Source organism: Tamandua tetradactyla, chromosome 24, assembly GCF_023851605.1.
Source record: "Tamandua tetradactyla isolate mTamTet1 chromosome 24, mTamTet1.pri, whole genome shotgun sequence".
Classification (NCBI taxonomy): Eukaryota; Metazoa; Chordata; class Mammalia; order Pilosa; family Myrmecophagidae; genus Tamandua; species Tamandua tetradactyla.
The window spans coordinates 40,305,072-40,332,536 of NC_135350.1; the positions used below are offsets into that span (position 1 = coordinate 40,305,072).

General features: G+C 34.1%; 1 protein-coding gene across 13 annotated transcripts in view; it reads right to left on the bottom strand.

The window, feature by feature from the left end:
- The window catches only part of PTPN13 (protein tyrosine phosphatase non-receptor type 13), a 240,692-nt gene that overhangs the window by 46,009 nt on the left and 167,218 nt on the right, over positions 1 to 27,465 (bottom strand). For 8 of the 13 annotated variants that reach the window (XM_077142915.1, XM_077142916.1, XM_077142917.1 and 5 more), the window contains 11 exons: positions 27,274 to 27,412; positions 26,402 to 26,554; positions 23,214 to 23,396; positions 19,993 to 20,155; positions 14,979 to 15,396; positions 14,737 to 14,834; positions 13,087 to 13,143; positions 5,139 to 5,228; positions 4,681 to 4,788; positions 4,366 to 4,497; positions 578 to 1,044 (listed from right to left, as the gene is read on the bottom strand). In XM_077142915.1, coding sequence (XP_076999030.1) covers positions 578 to 1,044; positions 4,366 to 4,497; positions 4,681 to 4,788; positions 5,139 to 5,228; positions 13,087 to 13,143; positions 14,737 to 14,834; positions 14,979 to 15,396; positions 19,993 to 20,155; positions 23,214 to 23,396; positions 26,402 to 26,554; positions 27,274 to 27,412 — 2,008 coding nt within the window. The remainder of the gene's footprint in view (positions 1 to 577; positions 1,045 to 4,365; positions 4,498 to 4,680; positions 4,789 to 5,138; positions 5,229 to 13,086; positions 13,144 to 14,736; positions 14,835 to 14,978; positions 15,397 to 19,992; positions 20,156 to 23,213; positions 23,397 to 26,401; positions 26,555 to 27,273; positions 27,413 to 27,465) is intronic. The other 5 variants (XM_077142922.1, XM_077142923.1, XM_077142920.1 and 2 more) reach the window with 4 other exon arrangements.

A 27,465-nucleotide genomic window follows, 5' to 3' on the forward strand; every position in this document is an offset into this window, starting at 1 on the left:
AGGGACTGACTACATATGAACAGCAGCTAAGTCCCATTTAGAAAGACAAAACCCTCTTCCCAGGAACGCTGACTTTTCAGAGAACAAAGGGCATAAAGTTTCTGTTTACAACTGGTGAATGTGAGTTGAAATTTATATCATTTCTGGGAAACATTTCAGAATTTATTATTACTATAAATTCATAACTTCAGGAGAATTTATGTTACAATAGTAAAGTTAATTACCCATATCAGAACTACTCAAGAACAATTTGTTCTCAGATATTAAAGTTCTCTTATAAATATAAATATTATACACTTAAGAGACAAAGAACTTTTAAACAATCATGAGCTGATTATTCTCTCCTTCGTGTTATAGGGTAGCAAGTCCCCACAGTAACTGCTGTTTTAGAGTTAGTATTCAAAGCTTTTAATTTCTCTGAAAGTTAGCATCAAACGCAGTAGCATTAGAAGCAGGAAATATAAACTATTTCTTCTTTACAGAATAACACAAGTAGTTTAAAATATTTCTTCTGCTCTGTATTATTTTTACTGTTTGCTTTGTTAAATGAAAAGAAAAGATTAAAATTAAACTATGCCTTTTTTGGTGTCTGATGATCCTGGCTGCTGGAATAAGTGGCTTCATCCATGTCCGAATCACCACGGTCTGAATAATCCATCGCATCAGCCTTGCCTGTTTTTGTAGCTTTGATTTGACTATTGTCAGTGGAAGTTTTCTTTTTCTCAGTGGCTGTGGATATTACAGATGGGGAAGGGCTCCCATGCTGTGATTCCTGCTTGGTTCGGTCATTTATGTGGCTGGTAAAAAAACCATTGACCTGGCTTTGGGACAAGTTAGCACTCTCAGTCCTGGAATCTTGAGAACTCAGGCTTCCTTCCCGTAAGCCCCCAGATAGCCCAAAGGAGCTCCCAGGGATGTGTCTCAGGGTTTCATGTGGCCAGTGACGATCCTCAGAAGCAGATTCCATAGTACCGTCTTGCATGTAGGAAGGCTTCTTCATGTAGTTTTTCATTCCATTGGCAAGATGCACAGGAGTAGAAGGCACTAAAAGTTAAAATCCATCAATGAGAATGATGAATTAGTGTCCTAAACATGTGTATGTACACATATATGAAGAATGTGTGGAGGATTCTATACGTGTTAACACATGCAAGGCACCTAACCCAGGGCCTGAAACCATGGCAGGGGCCCAGTAAGTGCTGGATTCTTTCTGCCACCTTTGCTTCCTCCTTTGCTTGTTCTTGCGGTACTATCTACTGAAGTATGAAACCTCTTTGCCTTAATCACCCAATGAATTTTCTCTTGAAGATTTTTATTTCCTAATGAGAGATAATTTCTACTACTTCCTTTGAATCTGTAAGACATCCTTGATCCTTATTTAGTGGTTATCTATATACTTGCTTTATATTGCCCTTCCAGATGGTAAGTTTTACACTCTAAGTAATTATCAAGGAAGGTAATTCCAAATTCTTTGTATATCATTCCTATCAAAAGCCCCTTAAAGAATGTTTTCCTACATAAGACACAAACCACAGGAGACACGTGAAAAAGAATTACAGATTTGAATTTAGAAGAAGCTCAGTTTTATTTAGCAAGCAAAAACCAAGGAAAACATTTAAAGAGTAATGAGTAACTGGAGAGAAAATATTTGCAACAACAAAAATAATAAAAGAGTTAATATCTCTAGTACAAAAAGAGTTTCTAGAAGTTGATGAGAAAGAGACCAAAAAAACCATGGAACAACAACAACAAAAAACAGTTTTTTCAGGAGGAATATGAATTTCTTCTGAATTTATATGCTACTTGTGCTAAAATACTGGTAAAGTTGTGGGAACTAATAATCCAGGTTTTTTTTCATCTTGGCTGCCAGAAACTCAGAGGTAAGCTCTAACATGTTCAACTGCAGTCATCTTCCTTTGGCTAAGATGATTAGACAATAATTAGATTGTGAGGACTTTTGGGTGGTGGTATATCTTCTATTTCTTTTCTATCTGTTCTATTTGCTCACAATATAAAATAAACCAAGTATCATTTATGAATATAAATACTATCTATATATATGGTATTTAGTGAATAAAGGAAACCACAAAGTGACTCATCTGTGAAAAATTTAAGAAACGTTTATGTCATAACATATTGTACAAGATGTGATGGGGTAAGGAGACTTTTATATTTTACTCCATAGTTTCTGTATAAATGGATTAAGTTAAAATTAACTAGTTTACATTCTACAACTTTTTAAAAATTAACAAAGAAAAAGAAAAACTTTCTTCTTTGATTGATAATTGGGAGGGAGAGCCTGGGGTACCTACCGAAAATGTATTATTTTAGCTTTCTGAATTTTTACATCCTGTAAGTGGTACTACAGTATAGTTACATGTCATAAGATTCATCTAGCTTTCTAAAGAAACAATTTCACAGAACTATACTTTGACATTATGCTTTCAGCTTTTATTGAGAATGGATAATATAAAATAAAGAAAGAAAGAAAGCTCTACAGAGAAGAAAAGCCTTCACTGAGTCCTATCCTAGGTAAGGTTTTCCTGTTACATGCTCTCATGGTGCCATGAACTTCTTACTAACACTTATAATGGTTAAAACTAAAAATTTACTTGTCTCGTTAGCTGTTCAACACGTATCTCTCCCCCCAATAAAGTGCAGGTGACATGAAGACAAATGAGGTCTGTGTCTTGTATGTACATCATAGGTACTCAATAAATATTTGTTAACAAAAAAAGATTGAATTTTCTATAAAATATCTATTGAAAACAAAATTAACCAAATGACCCAACTGTGCAAAATTTCAGAAATTTTTATGTCATGAAATATTGCATGAAATGTAATGTGTATATGTTTTCAGTCTTCTGATTTATCATAGGTTCAAAGTTATGCCTGAAATTCATTTATCTAAATATGTTTTTCACTAGTTCATTTATTATTTTCTAGTATCTTTGGGATGAAAACACCTTACATATATCCGGCACATCAAAGTTAAAAAAAAAATACTATTAATTATGAGACCTAAAACTTACATCTAGGTGCTTAATCTGTCAGACAATGTATTAATTCTTTACATGCATCTAAGTTTTATAATCTGTATGAAAAGCACTTTTATATTCACAATTTGATATATTAGCACAGAGAGGCTTAGAAAATTCAAACAATTGCTTAAACAGTTAAGCAGTGGAGAGAGAACCTGAATTTAGATGACCTGACTCTGGAGCTCTCCCTATTGCTGCCACGTGCTCTGTGTATTTCTTTCACAAAAACTGTCCCACCATTTAATCCTCATAAGAACTCTGTGTAAGACAAACCAAAGAGGGCACAGATCATTGCCTTCTCTTTAAAAAAAAACTGTGGCTCAAGAGGGCTCAAGTCATATAGCTAGTAAGTGGCACAGGCAAGGATTAAACTCAGGTCTTCTGAATTTGGTTCAGTGCCTTTTCTCCCACAGCACGCTCATGGCAAGGATTATAAGATAAAATGATATGCTCTGATGTCATGTTGATTTCATGTGCCCCTGACAGGATGTGATGAGAATGGCACTTAACCTTTGTGGTATTCTTCCCCCAAATATAGCCAGACTAATAAAAATATTAATTAGGCAAACCCAAATTAGGGAACATTCTATAAAATATTTGACCAGTACTCTTCAAAGACTGAAAAACTCAGATTGGAAAAGACATGACAAATTGGACAAATAAGATTGGATCCTAGAACAAAAGCATATAAGTGGAAAAACTGGTGAAATCTGAACAAAGTCTAGTTGACAGTAATGTACCAATGTTAATTTGTTAGTTTTGAGAAATATACCACAGGTAAGAGGTAAACATTAGGGAACTGTACTACCTTTGCATCACTTCTATCAACCTAAAGTTGTTCTGAAATAAAGTTTAATAAAAACCATAAAAAACAAAAAGTAGACATGGTCAAGTTTTTAAATTTCTGGCTTGTTGTCATTTTTTTCATAATCTATTTCAGAATGGGATTCCATAAGTAACTATTACATAACTATATTAATTATGTAATGATAAATCCTATCTATGATTTGATCTAAGAAGTGATAGAATACTTGAACTGCTCAAAATTTACTTTAGTCACGTAAACTTAGCACAAAGGAATCATTTTGTGCATATATTACTAAAGAGGAATACAAAAAAAAGTTTGGAAGTGATGAATGAAAATTTATACATTCAAAAATTTAAAATGATGTATTTTCATGATAAATAAAATTAAGACAATCTGAACTATACATATCAAATTGCCAGAAAGGAGATAAGAAACTTAAATCCAGTTTACAAGGCCAATGTATTAAATCTCTAGTAAAAAGTCGAACAGAATACATAATTGAGATATTCACATTACCTTTGGATATCTTTTCTTTTGGTTGAGAGATAACAAGTGTTACATTTTCAGGTGCATTTTGTAAAATTTCAATTGCAGCATGGTGGCTGACCCCTTCCAGACTCACGCTATTCACAGATATTAAACGGTCTCCTGTAAAAATAGATAAATTGACCATAAGCAATCTAGAATCTTGAACAAAGAGAAACTCATGCTAACTCTCAGAAATTGTCATACCCCTTCGTTATTTTTTTTTTTGCCTAAGTCCCACTTTTGCCATCTGTGCAAATCATGCCTGACAGTAAACACTTTGGAAATTACCAAAATGTAAAGTACCTGGCTTTAAGCATCCATCCAAGTCAGCTGGTCCTCCAGGGGTAATTGAACTGATAAATACACCTAGATCCAGTCTTCCCATCTTCTCCCCACCAATAATTTGAAATCCTATGAAATATCACATTTTTAAAAGATCTTTATGATACTGGTTCTTTCAATGACTAATCAGCCAGCTTGAAAAACAGAAGTATGGAGACTCCTGATATAAAATATGATTAACAGGTAACAAATGTGAGATGGAACTATCTGTTACATTTGGTTGATGTGAAACTAGGACTTGAAGGCACTTCAACGTTGGCATTTCTTGACTGGGTGGATGGGGTGATGGAGTTATGGGATTGTTAGAGGACAGCTAGTATCTTGATCAGAAATAGGTGGGTTCTCAGTGCCAAAGTTTATGCTACAGACTTTTCCTTTTTGATTTATTACAGACCTTCAAGAATCTTATGGTGACTTACCTAAGCCATACTTTGCATCTTTTTTCAGGTTCACCAAGGTGATCTCCCTTTCTGGAGAAGATACTATGCTCCATCTTTTGTATAGCACATCTATTGGAAATTTATAATTTTAAAATAAAATAAATATAACATGTTCAGGCATGAAAGTTTGTTAACTTTTTTCAATTTAAATGTTAACAATGCTAATAGATTGCTCAGTAACAAAAATATATTTTAAGGTACTGGTATTGCCGTCATCTTATATTTTAGTGCTTTAGAGTTTATACAATGACTATATGTGATCACATTTATTCCTCATAAAAAATTCCTTATGAAACAAGTATATTTCAGTTACAATAAGTAAACAGACCTCAGGAGGTTAAATGATTGGAGCAGAATCACTTAGCTAGTACAGAAAAGAGGTGGCCCTTAAACTTAGGCTTTCGATTCCATGTTTCTGTTATATCACAATTGACTCCCTGAATTTGGCAATGCTCAATACTAATAAATTGGCTGACATTTTTATTTGAATAAAATATTCACGGTATGTTCCAGAGGAAAAAGGCAATAAGAAGAAACTGTATTTTTTAAAACTCCATTAATAATGATATGTGTAGCACATTTCCATGCTCAAAGAATTTTCATTCATCTTTCATTTTGTTTGTGAAACAGTCTCATGAAGTAGGTAAAAACATTTTAAACTATAGTTTTGTAGCTGAGAAACAACAGTTTGTGACTTATTTAACATTACAGCTAGTTTCACTGCCCAGTAAAATGTCTGAATTCATAACTTGATAAATGCTAGTTAATAAATTGAATGAATGTTAGCATCAGAATTTATTTTTTCCTATTTCCACTTAGGGTATCTTAAAAAAATTAAATAAGGAAATCATTCACAAATATCTCCTTAATAAAAATCGATAAATATTTATTTAATTCCCATATTACTAAAGCTCACTCATCTAATTCTCAAAACAAACATTAAACACACACACACTTCTTAATGTCAATTCTAAGTTGACTGTAGGAACTGGCCTGAGTATGAAGGTGACAGTGGTAGTGGTGAGTGAGTTCAATACCACCAGAAAGATATTTTTGAAAACTAAATCTTCAAAGTCAACTCTACATAGTTCTAAAGAATGTTGAAGCTTCCCAAAAATTAGAGATTATGGCTTTACTAAGCAGTAAATCAGAATTTTCTTAGGCCTTCATATGTATTCTTGTCTTAAACAAATCACCTTGAACACAGCCCTTATTTCTGTATCTGTCAACATAAGATCATTCATGGATTTAAAATTGTATTAATATGTGGAAGAACTAGTAATTTTGTTAAACATCTACTAACGCTTAAATGATGTGATTGTGACACTTCAATACTCTAGAAAACATAACAATCATTCCCTCAGGAGTGAACTGACATCAGCCTTGTCCTTTCAGCACCATTGTAGTGCAAGTTGGCTCACTCTGTGCACTGTATATACTCCTAGTCTGTTGTTTCCTTTTGACCAAAACTTAGTTATAATCAGCAAGAGTGGTAGTAATTCAGTATTTCTAATGACTTTTTAAATGAAATTATAAAGCTCATCACGGACAATAGTGTGAAGTATCTTATATATCGGGATGTTCTAAGTAAAAAGGCCATCAATTATTTAATGCTTAGTATGAGGTTATCTAAGTATAACAGAAATTTTTATCCTAAAATAGAAAATTAGCCCCGTTTTCAGCTAGAACCAAACCCAAAATAAAACAAAACAAAAACCACAAGATAAAATAAAACAAAGAGGGTGAGATCAGTTAGGAAGTGTAATCGGTATAATGTTTATGTGTCCACACTGGTGAGGCAGTAAGAGGGAACAGGTAAAGGCCAAGTGCTTTGTAAAGTAATTAAAAGACGATGAATGTTCTGAATTTCCATACTTTCCCCATGTTTCAGATAAAAGCACCTAAAGGATCCTTGGAAGCTCATCAAGGTCATTATTCAATGACACTTGATAACTCCAAAGGCATGATGACCCCAAGAAAATAAAAATCCCCAGTAGTACACACAGTGTAAAATGAAAGAAACAACAAGAGAAAACAGCTAGGGGAGAATAATGACCCCAGACTTCCTCCTTTCCTACCACCAACTAAGAATAGAAAGGTACTTTATTTTTATTTTAAATATAAACTTCTGTCACCATTGTGAAAATTTACTTTATACAGTGTTTGTGTCTTCAAGTATAAAACTGATCAATATTCTTAATGTTCCTAAGGAGTATCTGTTAGAAATCATAGGTATTCTTTCAAAAAATAAGAATATCATTTTCTTTATCTTTATTGCCAACATATGTACTAATAGGAATTGTTATTTATATTACTCATCTGGCATACATTATATGTGCATTTGTTTATATGTATATATTATACATAAATAATATTTTTGTACATTTATTTTATCTCCCTAATGAGAAGCAAGGATTAGCCATCAAGATTTGGGTCTTGGGGCATGGTATGTATGAATTTTTTCCTGTTATCTTTTTATTTCTTTTTCTGAATTGAATCAAATGTTCTAAGAAATGGTCATGATGATGAATATGCAACTATGTGATAATATTGTGAATTATTGATTATATATGTAGAATGGAATGATCAAATTAAGAATGTTTGTGTTTGTTGTTATAGTTTTAAAAAAAATTTAAAAATTAATTAAAAAAAAAGATTTGGGTCTTTATATTCATTCAATTATTCTTCTATCCTTCAAATAGTCACTGAGGAATTTCCCTGTCAAAATATCTCATTACTTGGGGGGAAAGCATGAAATAATGTATTTGGAAACTGCTAACACAGTATATCTGAGCTCAATTAGATCAGGATGGAATATCACAGATTGCACCTACCTACTAAATAGAATGTTAAGACTTTCCACAAAATAGCTGTATTACAAGGCATGTGTGAAACCACTAAGAGAGGTCCTAAGAAGTGCAGCAGCAGTTCAGAAAGGGGAGGCTTTTTCATGTTGGAAGTAAAAGAGAAGACTTCAAGCAAGCAGGGTAGCATTTAAATTAGTTGAATGTAGAGATTGTTAAAGAGCAACTGGTAAGGCACTAGCAACACCTGAGATGGCAAAAGGGCAGAAACGGTTCTGTGGAAATATCATCAAATCAGTTAGTTTGGCTAGGCACAGAATTTGAATAGGGGGATGCTGAATATTAATCGGAATGGGAAGTTTTTCCAGCCTACTCTTTTTATCCCCTGCCCCTGTTCCCTGCCCTACTCCCCCACTCCCCCACAAGTTTTGGTCGTGTGAACTGACTTATTAAGGAGGGAGCAGAAAGAAGGAAGGGTATTACAAAACAGTACTGTGCACATGCTGAGTTTCTACTTATCTTGGTATTATCTTCCCATAACAGATGCTCAAAATACTTTTCCTTTTTTTTTAAGTGGAGAGTAAAGTATTTGAGTGTTTAGGGTACATGACAACTCAAGTAAAATTAAAGTTATTTACAGAATTCCATGAGGATTGAATAGAATTTATGAGTTGTAAAATTAAAGCAACTAGACATTTCAAGTACCAAGGCATTTCTGAGTTATTTTAATTACTATATGGAAAAAATTATAATATTTAAGGAATACATCTTTTCAAATCATTAAATGATTTTTCTGGGCGGTGCAAAGGTGGCTCAGTGGCAGAATTCTTGCCTGCCGTGCCAGAGTCCCCGGTTCGATTTCCGGTGCCTGCCCACGTAAAAACAAAACAAAACAAAACAAAAAACAAAAACAAAAACAAAAAAGTTAGAAAAAAAGATTTTTCTTTTCCCATTAAATATGCTCAGTGACCACTGCAAATTCTGCAACAAATAAAGTGAAAAGGCATTTAAATTTTCAGTTCTTTAATTAACATATGGGAGCCATTCCCAATGTTTACTTACGAAATATTTTAAGAAGAGTTTGTAGACATGTAATTTAGAAAGTAAATGTATAACCTCTCTGCATAAGAGATTAGTGCTCCTTTCTCAAAAGGTTCGTGTGGATGCCATGTAGTAGAATAGCTGTACTAGAATAGTTGTAGTAGTACTAACGATAGAAATATTGTGTATGAGAGAACTAACTGACCTTCCTAGTAAGAGCATGAGTCTAACAAGACCAAAGCTATATAAAGAATTTAAATATGAGCCAATAATTGGGGGGTGGGGAGGGGATAAGAAAAACTAATTTCCTTGGCTTTATACCCTGGTCAACGATCAGGCAGCTCCATGACACAGATTCTAAGAGGAGCCGGACAATAGGGAAAGGGCTCTGGATAAATCCATTATGCTTTCTAGTGAAAAAGGTCCTCAAATCACAGCCCTTGAGGATGGTGTGTTAGTAGCATCAGATTGCTATAAATACAAAGAGAGCTTTTTCTCATTGCTATACTACCTAATGTGATATCTGCGCAGGTGTCAGGTTGAGGAAATCATGACTGAAATGTGAATTTTATTTCTGTGTCTGCAATAATTAACTGAGTGAGTTGTGGCCACAAAACATCTTTGAGATGATTTAAAACATCCATAAAATGAAAAGGTTTAGACTGGATAAACTTTTAAGTTTCTTTCTGTCTTCAATGTAGTTGACTCTATCTTTTCTCCTAGTTAATTCCCATATCTGCTCCATTCTTCATGAACACTTTGGATTTTTATTATCATTTCAACTGTATATGTATTCTAATCAAGCCCTAGGGGGAAAAAATTACACTAGCTTTGAAATTATATTGGTCCTTCACATCTAACTAAACAAAGTATGTTTTAAAATCTTGTTTATACTTGTACAATATTTTATTATGTGGAATTAAGACTGTTCATAAAGACAATGATTAGTTTTATTATAGGGAAAAAATTTACTTCAGCATCTGCACCAAAACAACCCCTTTCATAAAAGGTTTTTGTTTTTACATTTTGTTTGTGTTAAGAGCCCTGAATTTGACTCCATAAAATGTTGGCACATATTTTGTGGCTGGAATATTTCAGGAAGCAATGTTACTATATATTAATCCTGAAACATTAAAAACCAATTTTACATTATTCTTGCACAACTTTTACATAGTTATTGTGTTTACTCTTATGAAAGTGTATTGTCAAAGTTTGTTTTTTAAAAGGTTGAGTAACCTTATCTGCAAATCACAGTTCATCAAAGGACTGGAATTCTTTCCATGTTTCTGTTTCAAAGTGAGAGATTAAAAGTTCCGTAACTTTTAAATTTTATTTTCTCTTTCAAATTCACATTCTTTAAGAGCCTCTGGAGGTCATAAAAAGTAAAAATGAATTTTATATGTCGATCTTTGTATTAAATAATGAATAATTCAACATTAATGTCTGTTCACAATTAATTTTCATTTAATCATCTTGATCAGCAAGAATACAGAAATTACAATAAATCCTACATTTAACTCACAGGCAAGGAATTTAACTTTTTTGGTTCTCAGTTACTTTATTTAAAAAAATATCTCTGACAGGCTCTATTATGTGAAAAACATGAGATTCTCAGCAGAGCTAAATCAGACTACTTAAGCAAATTCGAAACGAATTTTGGGGAAAATGGCTTTGTGCAAGCTGACTAGAGCATAACTCTATTGCAAAGTGGATTGGTCCTTCCTCTGTAGCAACCAAGGTAGGGAGATGAGGCTTCCAAGTTTTTAATAGAAAAACTACCCAGGCACCTGCCAATTTGATAGCCAATGTAAATTCATATTCTTTTCCATCAGAAACTAATTAGTGTAAAACACATTTCAGGTTCTCATCTTTGAATAGATTATTATCCAACTACTCTCAAAAGTTTAGCTGAAAGAAATAATACCCTAAGAAAAATTAGGAGGTATTCTGCTAGGGAGGAGCCTAAAGAGTAGTGGAGAATGTGGGCTCTGAAAGCAGAGGGGCCTGCCTTCAAATCACGGCTCCTGTACTTGCTAACTCCATGAACTTCTAGTCAACTCAACTGCTCTATGATCTGGTTTTCTCAAAGAGAATAATTTTAGCACCCACCTCGCAGGGATGCTGTGTGAATTAAATGGAAAATAAATGTAAAGTACTTAAAACAGTGTTTGGTACATAAAAGCGCTCAACCATTAGCCAGTAATTATTAACTTAAGGGACATGTTGATAACTAAGCTATTCTACATATCTAGGTATTGTAAGTTAAGTCCATGTTAGAAGTTTAATTATCAGAAAGCTATATACTAGGATCTTAATAACATAGACCCAAGTACAAACTATTCTTTAATGATATGCCCTTGGATTTTTTTTTGGGGATTGAAATATTAAAAGATAAATGAGAGGGAAATTTTTTTTTTATTTGCTTAGAAGTTGTTTAAGACACAGTCTGTTTTGTTTACTTTTGGAAATAATTTTACTTCTAAGAAAAATTGTCCTCTCCTAAAGAACTAGCATGTGTATTTCTATTACAGACCATATAGAGAATTGTATATAGAGAATTATACAAATAGCACTTTGATATTTGACAGCTTTTGATTTACAAAGCCAGTAATTTCATAGGTCTACCTGAGAAGCAGGGATCCCTCCTCTGCTTCTGTCCCTCTTGGTCACTTGTTCTGCATAGTCCTGGCTCTCAGGGCTGCGGCCTACCCCACTGTACGCCTTGAGCTTGCTCATCTTGCACTTACTATATCCTGGGCTAAGTGCTGGGACGTGCCTAGGTGCATTAGGGACTAGCCTGGCTCTGAAGAAGCCCATATATCTGCAGAGGAGATGCACACATCCAGAACAAACTATGTCCCCAGGTACTGGGTATGAAGGGAGAAGCCATGGGTTCTACCTGCAGTGGGGCAGGGGCAGTGAAGATCCTTCATTGAGAAGTTGGCTGGCCTTTGAGCTGCATGATGGCAGAAGTGGGAATTGGTGAAGATCAGAAAAGTATGACAAAAACACGACAAGCCTTCCTTGTAGGGAGCTGTTTATTCTGACCCCCTCTCCTGCATGCCAACCCCTGCCCAAACACATAAATACTAGGTTCAATGCCTTTCTTTTTGCCTTAGCTATCAAGAATATTAGAAACTTAAAACTTCCTCAATTTTAATTATATAAATACTTTTACGTTATTACTTTTGTTTAGCATATTTGCTTCTTTCTCATCAGGCTTTTGACTATTTCTATTTTAGGAATCTGCAGGTAAGACAAATATTTTGGGAAGCAAGTATTACATACTAGTAATAAAGACATTCTTTTGAACATACAAAAATAGTTAAAAATATCAACTAACAAAAGTTAAAAAAAATTTTAAAAATTAAAAAAAATCAACTAAGATAATGTATATTAAAGTATTTTTTAAAATAAATTCTAATAAATTCAAGTCAATGTACATTTCTGGACTTCTTCCTGTAACTTTTGATTATTCTCAGTCTCCTAAAATATAAATCTCAACATGTAAATTCTTCAAATTCTCCCCAGACTGCCTAATAAGACCTAAAGCTCTTTAATAATCTTGGCTCTACTTAGCTTTCAATTGCGGCCCTCCTCACCGCCCCCCCCACATCTAGTTAGTTTAGCTCTTGTGTCATTCCTTGTATCTGTGATCTTTACCATGACTCTGATCATGTGATGCCCTGATCTGGAATGCTCATCCCCACCATTCTGCCTGAATAAATCCTCCCTTTATTTTAAGATGCAGCTCAAGCATGCCTTTAAAATAACAACCTATTATCATTTTTGATCAAAATTGTTTCTAATGTGAACCACTATATTAATTTCCCAGATAATCTCTCAATCTCTAGTCTGTTATTTCTATGGTTCTTTAGTTCATCCAACAGCCTAAATCACAGGTCACATCACATTGCTGTGATGCTGAAAAATATAACTCTCTTTTGACTCCAAAATAAGGCCTAAAATCCTTGGCATGGAATTGAAAACCCTTCCTTATTAGGTTCAAGACTATTTCATAAGGTACAAGAAAATAGAAAAGATATGATGGAAATGAGGGGGAAAACATTTTATAAACCTACCATTTTCTTTTAAGGGTACTTGGGATGAAGAATTTCCAGAACTATGCATAGTCACTCCTGTGGTATAAATTAAATTATTAGACATTTTATAAAATGCTCAGATATTAGATATAGAAGTAATTTCTTCTGACAAATTCATAAGAACTAATAAAACATTAAGGCAGCAACATTTCTTTTATTTACACTAAGAAAAATAAGACTTTCCAGAAAGGGCATATTAGCTACTTTTAATGCTCAAGTTAAGCAAATTGACTGTTTTTCAGAACAAATTTGAACAATGTTTTGTTTCTGACAAATATGAAATGATTAAACAAATGAGTTTTAGAAGCATTTGTTCAAATGTTAAAAGAAAATTCAATATAAATAAAAAATGAATAATTTTAATTAAAAAATCAAATGCAGAAAATATATCATTTTATGGTTGAGTTCTATTTAATCTATGTTTTTCTTTGAAACATTCACTACTCTATTTTTGATATGATGGATGTTCATGTATACAAAAGCCTTCCTAATGGAAATACCTTAGAATTGATAAGCAACACCATTATATGTAAACATAATTTGAGGAGTATTTCCTAAAATATTCAATCAGTCTCTTCTTAAGCTATTTTCCACAGCCAACACAGGGATACATATAGCATGTACTCTTGCTTTTTATCTGTTTAAATTTTTTAAAAACTGATTCTGAACTGATTATAACAACTGAAATAGATGTTATAATCTTTGGAAAGTTGTGGCAGCCTACATTGATAAAGTCATGCTGCTTTCCATAAATATTTGTCAACTATCATGAAAAATTCTCTTTTAACTTCATTTATGCCACATACCTTCAACCCAATTACAGAGTAAAAAATACTTTTTAATTTTGTGTAATTAGGGTTAAATTATATAATCTTTAGGCCTAAGGAGAGTTAGGTAATATTATTTGATAAAACTACAGCAGAAGAGGGTGTCCTTGTTTCCCTTTTGTCTCCCCAGCTACTCCCTATCTTCCAAGACTTATATGCTTCACTATCTACTCTTCTGAAAGAATGCCAGTGCATTTCCTTTTTAAGGTGCATAAGGCAAAAGGAAACTTTATTTCACAGCATAGAGAGTGTGTATATATATATATACACACAACTTCTATACTTAATATGGACCTCAGCTGGCTGGAAGAATTTGAAGGAACTCTAATCAACTAAGAATTTCTACCTGTTAACCACAACATATTTCATAAGAATCGTAAAATTATCTAAGAATTTAAAGAAAATTCTGTTTGTGGTTAGCTGAAAGCACCCTAAACAAACTTTTCTTCAAAAAATACTAGCATTATTGGAGTCCACTCATATGACTTGTAGAGAAAATCCAAAAGCAAGAAAATCCACAGCTATGGTCTGTGTTCTCTCAATATGAAGGTCATGGCTACAGTGATCAAGAGGAAGCTAAACAATAGTTTGTGTCATGAAACAATCACGTCATGAAAAAAATCTAATTTTTAAATTTGATTTGGTGTATTTTAAGTAGCCTTAAATTTGATATTCACAAACAATTTTGGCTATTAGGATATAAAGAACCAAAAATAATGACTTGGTAATTGACATTACCTAGTTCACTTTTCATTATGAATATGAGGTATGGGAGAAAGAAGGTAAGCTTGTTTATGCTGACCTATAACATATGCTTGACCAGGGTCTTCAATGGATGAGGAGTCTGATTCATGTTTCCTCCTTTCAGGACTTCTATTTAAACTTGCAACAGACTTTGAACTAAAGGGGAAAAGGAAGGTAGGTGGGGGAAGCGTCAATGTTAAAAAAAAAAAGTTGAAAATAATTAAACATCTAAACAAAAACAAATGTATGAAATGTAGAATTTACAAATATGTAGTTTGGGTTAATTGACAATGTTCTTACTTATTAAGTTTTGTGAATCCTGTCAAAGACTCTGTATCAGCTCTCGCCATCTGGTAAAATGGTTTTCCCACCAACTCCTCAATGGTGTGTGATGGGGATTCCTTGTTAACAACGACATTTTTCTGATGAGGAGAGAGAGAGGCCTGACTGAGGTCATGGTATGATTTACTCATCCCTCTAGGCTTTTCCTCCCATGAAGCTTTGTCACTCTTCTCTTTTGAACTGTTTTGAAACGGCTGGTAAAGTGACAGTTCTGAGCAGGATAGCCTCTTCAGAATCTCAGCTTGAACTGACAAAGGTCGAACGGCAAGTTTGTTCAGTGTGCTGCTGGCCAGACTGCCAGTGCTGATTTCTCGTCCCATATTAAATCCTCTAACGGACTCTGCTTGGAGATTCAGGCTCCTAAACGAAGCTCTCTCTACAAGGAAACAGGATTGCTTTACATGATAGGAACACTCCAGTACCTTTAGGAGAAGAGCTATTTTAGTAATTGAAATACAGCATGCAGGTTTTAATCTTTTAGATTGCCAGCATAAGTAGGTAGTTTTCAAAGTTTGGCAATCAAAGATATTAAAAAGGAGGTTTGAAGATCCTGGTTTTCAGGGCATCTCTCCATCCTTTTAGCTTTCTTACAGCCCTCACCCATCCTCATTTTCTATTTCATATAGTGATTTTCTTGCATCTAAATGTTCGGGAGCTCAGGCTTGCTGACCCCAAATTCCCATTAAGATCCCAGTCAGAAATGAGATTGACATTTGACAGAGAGATTTTCAACCCTAGTAGTGTCTCTGCTAAAATATCAGCAAAGCAAGGATGGGGAGAGGGAGAGAAGAAACCTGGATGGACCAACATGGTGAATGCATGTCTACAAAAGAAGCTCTTCAAAAAAAGTTCTGCCCACAGAAAAAGATCTCGATTATTATAGTTTTTAAAAACTTAAGGCAGACTGTAGTGATGGTTGTACATATATATGAATATACTAAAAATCATTGACTTGTACGGTATGTGAATTATATCGCAATAAAGTAGTTACAAAAGAAAAGCTTACAGGAGTTTTTGGGGTATTTTACTTCTGTGACAATTCCAGCTTTCTACCTTGGTGACTTCATGATTTAACTGAGGCATAAGAGCCATAGGGGAATCAAATACTACTTATACTATCTCATTTTTGGTTTCTGTTAAATAGCATGATCAGGGAGTTGGGAATCTCTTTAAGCTTAAATTCCTTTCACTCCTACATATGCATCCAACGTCTTCTTTTAGAGGCTAACTTTAGAGATAATTTATACAAGTGCTTGGCTATTTTAATTTGTGGAAACCCTTATCATAGCAGTATGATATGAAATACTGTATCACAGAATTTTAGATCACCAAAATCCTTTCAAGTAAATAAAGGACCAGTGGCACAGAGCTTAAAATGATTGAGTTGTTTACGCATTAGTGACCCACATCCCTACCTCTTCAGCCCCTCTGGAAGCTAGCAACCCTGTATCGCACTCCATAAGGGATATAGCTTAACCATTATGTAAAATCACTGGAAAAACTTTCTTTTAAAAAGAAAATGTCAAATGATAACTGATATATCTTTATAGATTCTGCTTCATCTCTCTTCTAATTCCACAGAGTATTAATTATCAGTATTTCATCTCAGAAGCAGGTAGGAACACATTGAAGATTTTTAATATTCATGTATCAGAATGAAATTTCAACTAACAATTACTTTTCACTGACACCAGGAAAATTTAACCATCAACATTCTTTCTCTGAAGAACATGTGGACAAGTTAAAATATGAACCAAAAAAAAGACCATATTTAAAATTTCTGTAACCATGTCTAATAAAATATAGAGTTTTATTAGATCAGATAACACCATTTCTATTATTTTACTTTGGAAACAGCTTTTAATCAAAGAAGCAAAACTGAGACTCACAAAGATTCAATAACCAGGAAATGTGTTTATACTTGATAGATTTCTTCACCTTTGTGGAAAATGTAAACGAAATTTTGGCAAGAATATGAGCAATTTAGCCTTCTTCAGAACATATTAGGGGTTATAGTCTTCAATTATCCATCCCTGGGTAAGACTTAAATTGCATTCACCCATCGGATGACATCATAAACTGCCCACCTATCTGGCCTGTCTACTGCATTTTAACCAGAAAGGACTTCAACATGGACCATCAGTATGGGAGAGAACCTTAAAACAAGCTTATATCCTAATACCAATGTTTCAAATTTGAACTGGACGGCTTGCTTCCTAACCTCTACTTCTGCTCCTGTTCATTCCTTGTACCTAGCATTTTATATTTCCTCAAACCTTCAACTTAATTGTATGTTTTTTGAGGAGAGGGACTTCATTTGTTTTTTGTTATCCAACAGCACCTCGCATGATGTCTTACAAATAGTGTCCAATAAATGATTATTAATTTTAGCAAAGCTGATTCTATGCAAATTAGCTCTTTAGAAGCTCATCAAATAGAAAGAGTACTGGATTAGGATTGAAGAGATCAGGGGTTCAGTCTAGTTTGACATCTAACTGCTATGAGGTGAGGCATGACACTTGTCTTCTCTGAACTTGTTTCCTCATCAAGAACATTTTGAACTTCATGGTCTCTACAAGTCTTTTGAGTACCAGTGTTCTATGACTCTAAAGAAGAAGCATATATTTGTCAGGCCATCAAACTCCTACAGAGGAAATCAATTATTTTTACTTGTCTAGTTACAAATTAAGTAAGCAGATAGCTATTTCTAAGACAATTCTAAGTAGGAAATAATTACTTTATTAAAGTTTTAAAGAAATGGGAAAATATGTAGATAATAACATTAATTTAACTCACTTAAATTTAACGTGCTTTCATATATGAGTTCAAGGATAAATAATTATTGTGGTCCTAGGGGCAAACCTGTGTGGTTAAGTAGAGCATCCCCATTTCATGGATGAAGAAACTGAGATTCTAAAAAGTCAGTTTTCTAAGGTCATTTAGCTAGTACGTAGCTAATAGTAGCAGTAGTAGTAGTGGTAGTAGTGGTAGTAGTGGTGGTGGTAGTAATAGTAATAGCAGTAGTAGCGGTAGTAGTAGTAGTAGTAGTGGTAGTAGCAGTAGTAATAGCAGTAGTAGTAGTAGTGGTAGTAAAAGTAGTCATAGAAGGGCAGGCCACAGTGGCTGAGCAGGCAGTTCTCGCCTGCCATGCTGGAGACCCGGGTAGGATACCCGGTGCCTGCCCATGCAAAAAAAAAAAAAAAAGCAGTCATAAAAACAATGTTGCTGATAATGAATAATAATGAATATTTATTGAATATTTTCTCTATATCAGGTACTTTTAAAAAGTGCTTTACATGATGTAGGTATCATAATTATGGCAATCATTTTACAGACGGGTAAACCAAGGCACAGAGTTTAAGGAACTTTCCCCGAAATTTCAAGACTTACAAGTAATGGACCAAGATTTGAAATCTGGCAGTGTTGCTCCAGAGCCTCTGCTCTTCACTACTCTACTGTATTGTTCTTCAGTGTAAGAAATGCTAAGAGTGAAAGGTTGGCTTCATACTTTTGTCTTCTGACTCTTTTCACTACACGTATTATTTCACATCAATTGTTCAATTCTGGTTTATATTATACAATATTGGTCTAAGCAGGAATATTCTGTAATATAAACCAGAATTGAACCATTACTAGTTCATAGTTCTAGTAATGCTGATATTACACTATACTTTGAAAATACACAAGAGCATACAAAATTTTTAGCAGAGCAAAGCAGGGAAAGAAAAGGAATAATGAAATTATTTTACAGAAATGAGGTTATCTTATTTTAGCATGCATAAAAGTCATTACAGGGTAAAGTCTCTTAAAATGTAGATTCCTCCAGGACCCACTTCACAAAGATTGTGATTCTCTGAGTTCCAGGAAGTTTCCTGGAGTCTTCATTTTTAATAAATATAAAGCCCCAACTGAAAGGTCTGAGAAATATATATTCATAAAAAAGGGTTCCATCACACATATTCTAATCCTAAGGGGAAAATATTTTTGTAAGATTTCAGAATGTGAGAAAGTTCAGATAAGTAATTCATAGGGTTCTATTGCACAAGTTCAACAGTGTTATTCAAATGCTTTTTTTCTTTTCAAACCGGACTTCTCAGAGTATTTCACTCGTCTATAAGAATTTATTATGCAGAATTGGATTGTGTATAACCTTAATCTCTATTTGTGGTCTTGCAGAGTAAGTTTTAAATATTTCAGTTCTGACTGAGATATTTCTCAGAGCTGTGTTTCAGAAGCCAACTTGTTTTCAGAAGAAATTGAAAACACTCTCCTGACTATTTTTATTGGGTAGTGTAGCTATTCAGCTCAAGCTCAGAGCAGAGATACACCCAAGTAAAAATAACAGATGGTAAAGCTGCCGCACACAAATGTCCCATCAATGCATCTCCAATGTCCTGGGTGCATATTCCACCTCATCTCCACCCTGCCTTCTTTCCCATGTTCTTTCATTTGGAAAGCATTTCCATTTATTTTCAAATTACTTAAATTATTTTTGTCCTTCAAATTCCAATTCGAGTGCCACTTCTCAAGTATTCTAGCCTTTGATCTACCTCTTCTGTTTTATTATAGATCATAGAATCTGTATGATATAAGCTCCTATTATTAAAATCTTGAACCTCTATTGTGAATTATTGTTTCAGGTATGTTGGTCTTACCTTCCCAAGTAGTATGTAAGCTTACTGTAGGTGGAGAACATGATCATGCTTTCGTACTATTTACATCAGCTAGACTATAGTTAAGCACAAAATAGACATTTCAACTGGTACTTTCTGACTGATCTCCGGGGTGTTGTTTTCAACATGAACATTAACTTGAAATCTTAGCTTCATTTGTGACACCTTTATAAACTTGACTGAGTCATTTAACATCTATATACTTTATAACAATGCTTCATCCACATATTCCTTTAAAATTTATGACAGAAATCATACTTATATCCTGGAATCATACGAAATAGTCTGTTTCTCCTTACCAATATCTTGGGCATCTTGGTTGCTCTGTCTTGCTCTCATCTGCAGCTGGAACTTATGCTGGGAAGAGCAGAGGTGCAGCAGGTACTGACATACCTTACTGTTGTCTGTCTGGAAGGCATGTTTTATTCCATCGGATGTATTCTGCAATGTGACTTTCTTTTTCTATAATATTAATCAGGAGTATTAATAATTAGGATGTTTCCTTGCGATACTTTCTACATGACCAAATTCTGCACGTTTTAATAAGTATATATATTATTTATAGTTCACATTTTTAGGCATTACTATTTCTTTACCTACATCTAATATAAATATAGAAAAACATATTCCTTATTATCACAATTCAACAAATAATTGAAATCAATATATTTGCCACTTTCAGAAATGACAGACTAAAGCAGACCATACACCAGTCATCAGCAAAGGAAATACGGTTTCCTTTAATACTAGTGTGCTCTGTGGAGGGCACTGCGATGTTTTTACCAGTGCCAAAACTGTTTGAAAAAGTGACAAGAAATATTTGTTTTACTCTTTAGGGTAAAGAAATCGAAGTTTAACAAGAATTATTTCATTACCATGTAATGATAAATGTGGTTCAGTCAAGTAGAAATTTGGTGGCATGAAGGCTGGGATATCGCCTTCTACTGTGGGCAGTAGAAGAAAATGTGCAAATAGAGAGGCACTGGATAACACATCTCAGATGGGTTGAGAGATGATACACATCAGTATTGAGAGACTCTGAGTCTCAACAGTTACAGGGAAAGGAGGAGAAACACAAATTAATTTTCTTCCCTGATGTTTCTTGAAAGGCAATGCCTTTTATGTAAGAGGGCACACATTCCAAAATGAATTGTGACGTAAGTGCTGAGGCTTGCAGGTGGTCCAGATGCCTTGAAAGACTAGTATTCAATATACCAGGTATCTAAGACTAATGTTACTAGAGATTTTCTCAGGTCTGGTTAGATTCTCTTCTAGTTCTTCACTACCGTGCAAAATTTTCTCTCTTCTTCATGTCCTTGCCTTTATTTCAAATGCAAAAATAGGCATAGAAAAGGTCATATTTTTAAACTCTCAAAAGATATGAGTATTGTCTAAACTTCAGTCACACAAGTGCCATATTCATAACTTTTGTTCTTGCTTATTTATTAATTTTAATAAATTTTTTCTTATGTAATTCACTCAAGGAAACTGCAATATAACTATAAACCTTAACCTTGTCATAAACAAATCCAGCTTTAAAATTAAATACAATAATGTAATAAAAACAAAACATTATTGGGTGGTTTAATGGTAGAATGCTCGCCTGCCAAGCAGGAGACCCAGGTTCGATTCCGGTCCATACACCAAAATCAAACAAAAAAAATCATTATTAAGTGCCAGCTAGATAGTGTTGCCAATGAAATCTCTGGGATTAAACCTCTTCTCCCTTTGTTAAATAAGGAAACAAAGTTAGAAATGAGTTAAAGATGAGTAGCACCAAACCAGTATCTTGATTACCAGTGGTATTTTTTTCCTAATAAGTGCACAAATTAACCAGTCAAGTAATAACAAAGACAATGAACTCCACAGTTGTAAAGCTCTTTCACTGAGTGAAGCATTAATCTGAAAGATTGCCTCTCCTTAGAATATCAGTTAAAAGACCTACAGAACTGGTATCTATAATAAAACAGCCCCAAAGCAGGAGATAGGGGTAAGTCATATGTAAAAAAAATTGCAAAAGAGATAGGTTAGAGATGTGCAATAATTATGAAAGATGGTATTAGAGATGATTAAAGATCTAAGGAAGATAAGCAAGTTTCAAACAGATTATAAGAATATTTGATTCTCTTTAAGTGTTAACTAGTAGACTGGGCAAGAAATGTGCCCAAGATAACTGAGTTGTGAGAGATAAGAAGGCTGAAAAATGATTTCCCTGTCTCCTCAGAAGTTAGTAGAAATAAAAAAAGGAGGGATAAAAAAGATAAATCTGTGTTAGAGAGAGAATTTCAGGATAAATGAGTATTGTTAAACACAAAAACAGTTTGTATGGAAATGTGGTCTATTATTATTGGAGATCTTTAAAAATGAGATAGATGGGAGACCTAGGTTTATATGTGGCAGGGCTGGCTGGCAACGATAGAGCTAAATGCAGTACGAGAATGTTATCTGAATTCTTGTCTTCTCAAAACTGGTACAAACTGCATTTGTGTTGTGTTAACCTAAGGTTTCTTCCAGGACATTTGCTCAACCAGCAATTCCACTATAGAAGGTAAATTAATCCCAGATAATGTCTTCATCTTGAAAGCATGGGGAAAATGAGGGTGGGTGGTTCAGAGTCTTCCTGAAGAATGACACATAATATGGTAACAGTACCTCTGGGTTTCATAGGAAACCAATGAGCTTAAATCTGTAGCTCTACAATTGATCTCACAGATCTTCTAAGTTGAAGATTTTCAGAATCAGTCAGGACCTTGATACCCTTATAAACACTATTCTGGAGAGACCTTATTTCAGTCACAATATGAACTGACAGTATGAGCAATCTCTGACTAGCATTAGGAAATAAAAGAACAAACTTTTGATTCACCTCTACAATATACCAGTGGTGCTTCAATGTTTAGATACCCCAACTATGTTCAAAATCAAACAAGCCTTTATAAGCTCACTGTCTTCCATAAGCAAATGATTTTCAAACATCAATTTCTAATTTTATCCCCATTGATAATATAAACTGAAATCTAAAATAGCAAAAAGTCCTGGAATTATTTTGTAAAGTACAAGAACTCTCTGGGCCACTGAGATTCAAATGTAGTAGGTGTAAGGAATCTACTATTGAGCTAGACAAGGTTCACTGGAATTAGGATAATGATCTATCTTACATAGGTGGGATCATTACATAGGAGGTATGGAATGCCTCATGTGAGGAGTTACTAACCTAGAAGTAAGTTGACAGAGATGTCAACTTGGTTGCAATTTAACTGAAGTTAATTGAGCATATAACCAGCAGAATGTAAAGCAGCCTTTTTAAAATCACCTCCTGAGAAAACTAGAAACAAGCAAAGTCTTAGTAATATTTCTATAACTAAAAAGAAAGTGTTAAATAATTTTAAGACATTTTACCCCCTACTCAATGGTAGGGTCAAAAGTTTACTAAAGGAAAGTCAATGAATATGTTACATTTGAAACTGACAAAACACCCACTTTAAAATATAATCCAAAGAAGAGATTGAAATGGACATACAGAAAAAGAAATCTTCTTGGTTTCCCTCCATGGAAAGCGGAGGACCAATGTGCGAACTCCATTGTGAACCTCAAAAACAAGGACACCTTTAGAACAGACTCCAAGCAATATTCCTGTTTGTGACTTTTTCTCAGGGTGCACCCGGTGAAGATGAACTCCATATTCTGTCAGTCTTTGGCAAACCTATTGGAACAATACCACACCATAACAATGAACTTTGGTAAAAGGTGACATAAACATAAATAAGTTCTACCAACATAATTTTTTGTGGGAAGGGCAGTCCTTCAACAAATGTTGCTGGAAAGATATGCATATGCCAAAAAATGGGATCTCGACTGTTGCCTCATCTGATGTGTGCAAATTAACCTAAAACGGATCACAGACCTAAATATAAGAACTCAGATTATAAAATTTCAAGATGAAAACAGAGGAGAAAATCTTTGGGTTAAGCAAAGATTTCTTAGAAGGGATATAACAAGCATGAACCACAGAAGAAAAAATTAGCAAACCATAACTTCATTAACATTAAAAAGTTTTGTCCTTCAAAAGACACTGTTAAGAAAATGTACAGACAAGTCACAGACTGGGAGATAAATATACATAAAATATATATCTGATAAAGGAATTGTACCCAAACATATGAAGAATATTTACATTCAACAATAAGGAGACAAACAGACAGGAAAATAGTCAAAGATTTTGTTAGACAGTTCTAATGCAAAGATGCTCAACGTAAACAGCAATTAGGGAAATACAAATAAATACTCATAACTATATCACCACTCACTTACGGAATGGCTAAAATTAAAAAGACAAACTATAATGGTTAAAAGATTTTACTAGACACTTCTAAAAACAAGACATATGAATGGCAAATAAGCACATTAAAATAGATGCTCAACATAAACTGTAATTAGGGAATTGTAAATTAACACCATAACCACATAATGGCTAAAGTTAAAACCACTGAAAATAACTAAGTTTTTTTTTTTTGTAGGAATATGGAAAACTGGAATTTCCGTACAATATAGGTAGGACTTTAAAAATGTAAAAGTGAACAACCTCTTTGGAAAATAGTTTGGAAACTTCTTATAAAGTTAAATCTGCATGTACTATAGGATTTGGAAATCTTACTCATAAGTATTTACTCAGGAGAAGTAAAAACATGTTTATACAAAAATGAGTATGAGTTGTGAATGTATCTCAATAAAATTGCATTAAAAATTTGTTTAAATGATTGACATGGAAAAAATGAGTATGTGAATGCTTATAAAGGCTTACATCTATCAACTAATGAAAGAATAAACACTGTATAGCCACAAAATGGAAAATACTCAGCAATGAACAGAGGAAGAAACTATTCATATAATCCACCTAAAGATGAATCTCTAAAGTATTATTCTCAGTCAAAGAAATAAAAAACTACATACTATATGATTCTTTATATGAAATTCTAGAAAACACATAACTATGGTAATAGAAAGCAGATCAGGAGCTTCCAGGGACCGAAGGCAAGGTTAGGGGATTGACTGTAAAGGAACATGAGGGAATCTTTTGGGGTGGTGGAAATTTGCTACATCAGAGGTTGTTAAGTTTTTCCTGGAAAGGGCCAAATAGTAAATATTTTAGGCTCTGTGGGTCATATGATTTCTGTCATACTCAACTTTGCAGTTGTAGTGTGAAAGCAGTTTTAGATAAAATGAAACAACTAAACATGGCCAAGTTTCAATAAAAGTTTATAAAATAGGTGGGTCGTAGTTTACTGAACCATGTTCTTTATCATAACGGTAGAGGTAGGCGCTAAATTGTATACATTTGTCAAAAATTATTGAAGACTTAAAAGTGGTGAATTTTATTGTAAGTTATACCTCAATAAAGATGATTTAGGGCGGGCCACGGTGGCTAAGCAGGTAAGAGTGCTTGCCTGCCATGCCCGAGAACCCGGGTTCGATTCCCGGTGCCTGCCCATGTATAAAAAAAAAAAAAAAAAAAGATATAGAAGTTTTTCAAAGGCAACATATATAATTATAGAGCAGAAGAAGTTTAACTTTAGAAGGGTGTATTAATGAGATTTTAAAAATGTGCTAGGTTAGATGTTAAAGCTAAAGAAAAAAAAGGAGTCACAGGATTTATTATAAGGAGGAATAAGGCAACTTACTATGCATTAGGTATGCTATTTCACAGGGAAAATAATGAAGCCCAGAGAAGTTAAGTACATTTCCCAAGGTTAACCAGCTAGCTGAAAAAAGAATTCAAACGCAAGACTGACTGCAAATTTCCATGTATATATTCTTTCAATGGTGCCAATCAGCCTTTTAGCTTTATTAATTAACTTATTTATTTATTAATGGGATATTTACTTCCTACGAGTATAAAATGTAAAAATATAACTATATAATCTATTCTCTTTAAATGTAGTCTCAGTTTAAACAAAACAAACAACCTTGCCTTTCTTACCATGAATCCTAGATAAAAGGTTGTTTAAATCTGAATGAAATCCCTTCGTAGATTTTCATAGGGCAGGGAAACTTGGCTCCTTTCAGTATGAGGCAGCAAATGGAAGGCATACTGTTACATCCTAGGAAGCTGAAGCAGGAGAACGTTCTGAAAAGCTTCTCTTTTCAATAGGACACCATCTTATATTTTCATATTTATATTGCCCTGTTATTTATCTGAGGTTGTAAAGGAAGCTGGTGGCAGAACTGGAACCATAAGCCAGTTTTTCTGACCCCCTATTCCTATGCAAAATAGTTGGCACTGAATGGGACAAACATTTTATAAAGGATGTAATTAAATTTTTAACCTTTTAAGAAATAAAACAATTCTAAAATCAGTATGAACTTGCCTTTTATAACTCAATTGTTTCTTCTCTTATAATGTGTCTTTATTTCAAGAATATGGATTGGATAAAACTGTGCCATTCATATGCAGATAGATAATCTAGGTTCAAATAGTAGTTTTTCCCACATGCTAACTACAAGACTTTGGGAAAGTACATTTCCTCTTTGAGACTCAGTTTCCTTTGTTACAAAATGGGAATTAAAAGATCAGAGTATTAGTCAGGAATAAATGAGATGAGATAATGCATCAGTTATATATGCACCTGAGATTTTAGGTGTGTACTCCCCAGTGCTTCTTGCTTACTTTGAAAGATATAAGGTTTATTGTTTGTAATCTTGTGAGCTTACCTTTAAAAATTCTAACTCTGTCTCTTTTTCAGAAGCTCCCACATAGGTATTATGCAATTTTGGTAACTCTTCTTTAATATAGGACAGATCAAGTTTCTCCATCACTCTGGCGGGCAAATAATGCTCCAGTCTAAAATAAGACACACCATGAACCTAGAAAGGAGAACACTTCTAAAATTAATCCAGTTTGCCTTATAGAGGAACGAACCTCCTTTCTCTGATCTTTACGTTCTTGCCTTTCTCAAGATACTTCTATTTCTGAAGAGTGAGTTTTAGAGGAATTGCATCAGTCTCCCTTTTTTTTCAATGATGTAGAATCAGTTTATGATTGTCAAAGTTGAGGAGAGCCTGACATTCAAAGGCCTCATTTCACAATAAGGGTTAATGTCAAAAAAAAATGCTGCTCATGAGAGGCAAAGTCTTTGGCCCCTTGCTTCCTATTAGATCAGTTTACACACAGAAACATCTTGCCTTGCATGGCTGTTCTACATACAGTGAGATTTGCTAGATTCTCGGCCTATGGCTGCATGGATAATATAGTAGATAGAGGACATCTTTGATCCATTTTTGGCTGGGAAACCTTTGTGTCTAGACTCCATGAGTTAGAACTGGGAGAAAAAGAGGTAAATACCAGACATTCCTTAACTCCCAAGTAGAATTATTTTAAAGCAGAAAAACAATATATCAAATTCAATTTGGGTGGTTTTATAACACCAAAGTATATGGGGAACTTGGTCAGTTTTGTGACAACAAACTAGCCTCAAATATCTGCAGATCTAAGCATCAAACACCTCAGCAGGGTTTAGACCTTAATTATGCTAAGAATAAGGACATCAATACAAAAGTGATCCTGCAGGCGGGGGGGAAATTACCTCCGGTTGATAATCTCCATACTCAGCCTGGAGAGCCAAGGATGCTAGTAATAAGGAAGTCTCATCATCACAGTGCATGCGCTCTTCTAAGATATCTTTTCGCAGCTGAAGATAATACTGATGACAGGTCAGAGTATGCCTGAATAAATAAACATACACATAAACCATCTAAACTTGGATCTTGAACCTTGG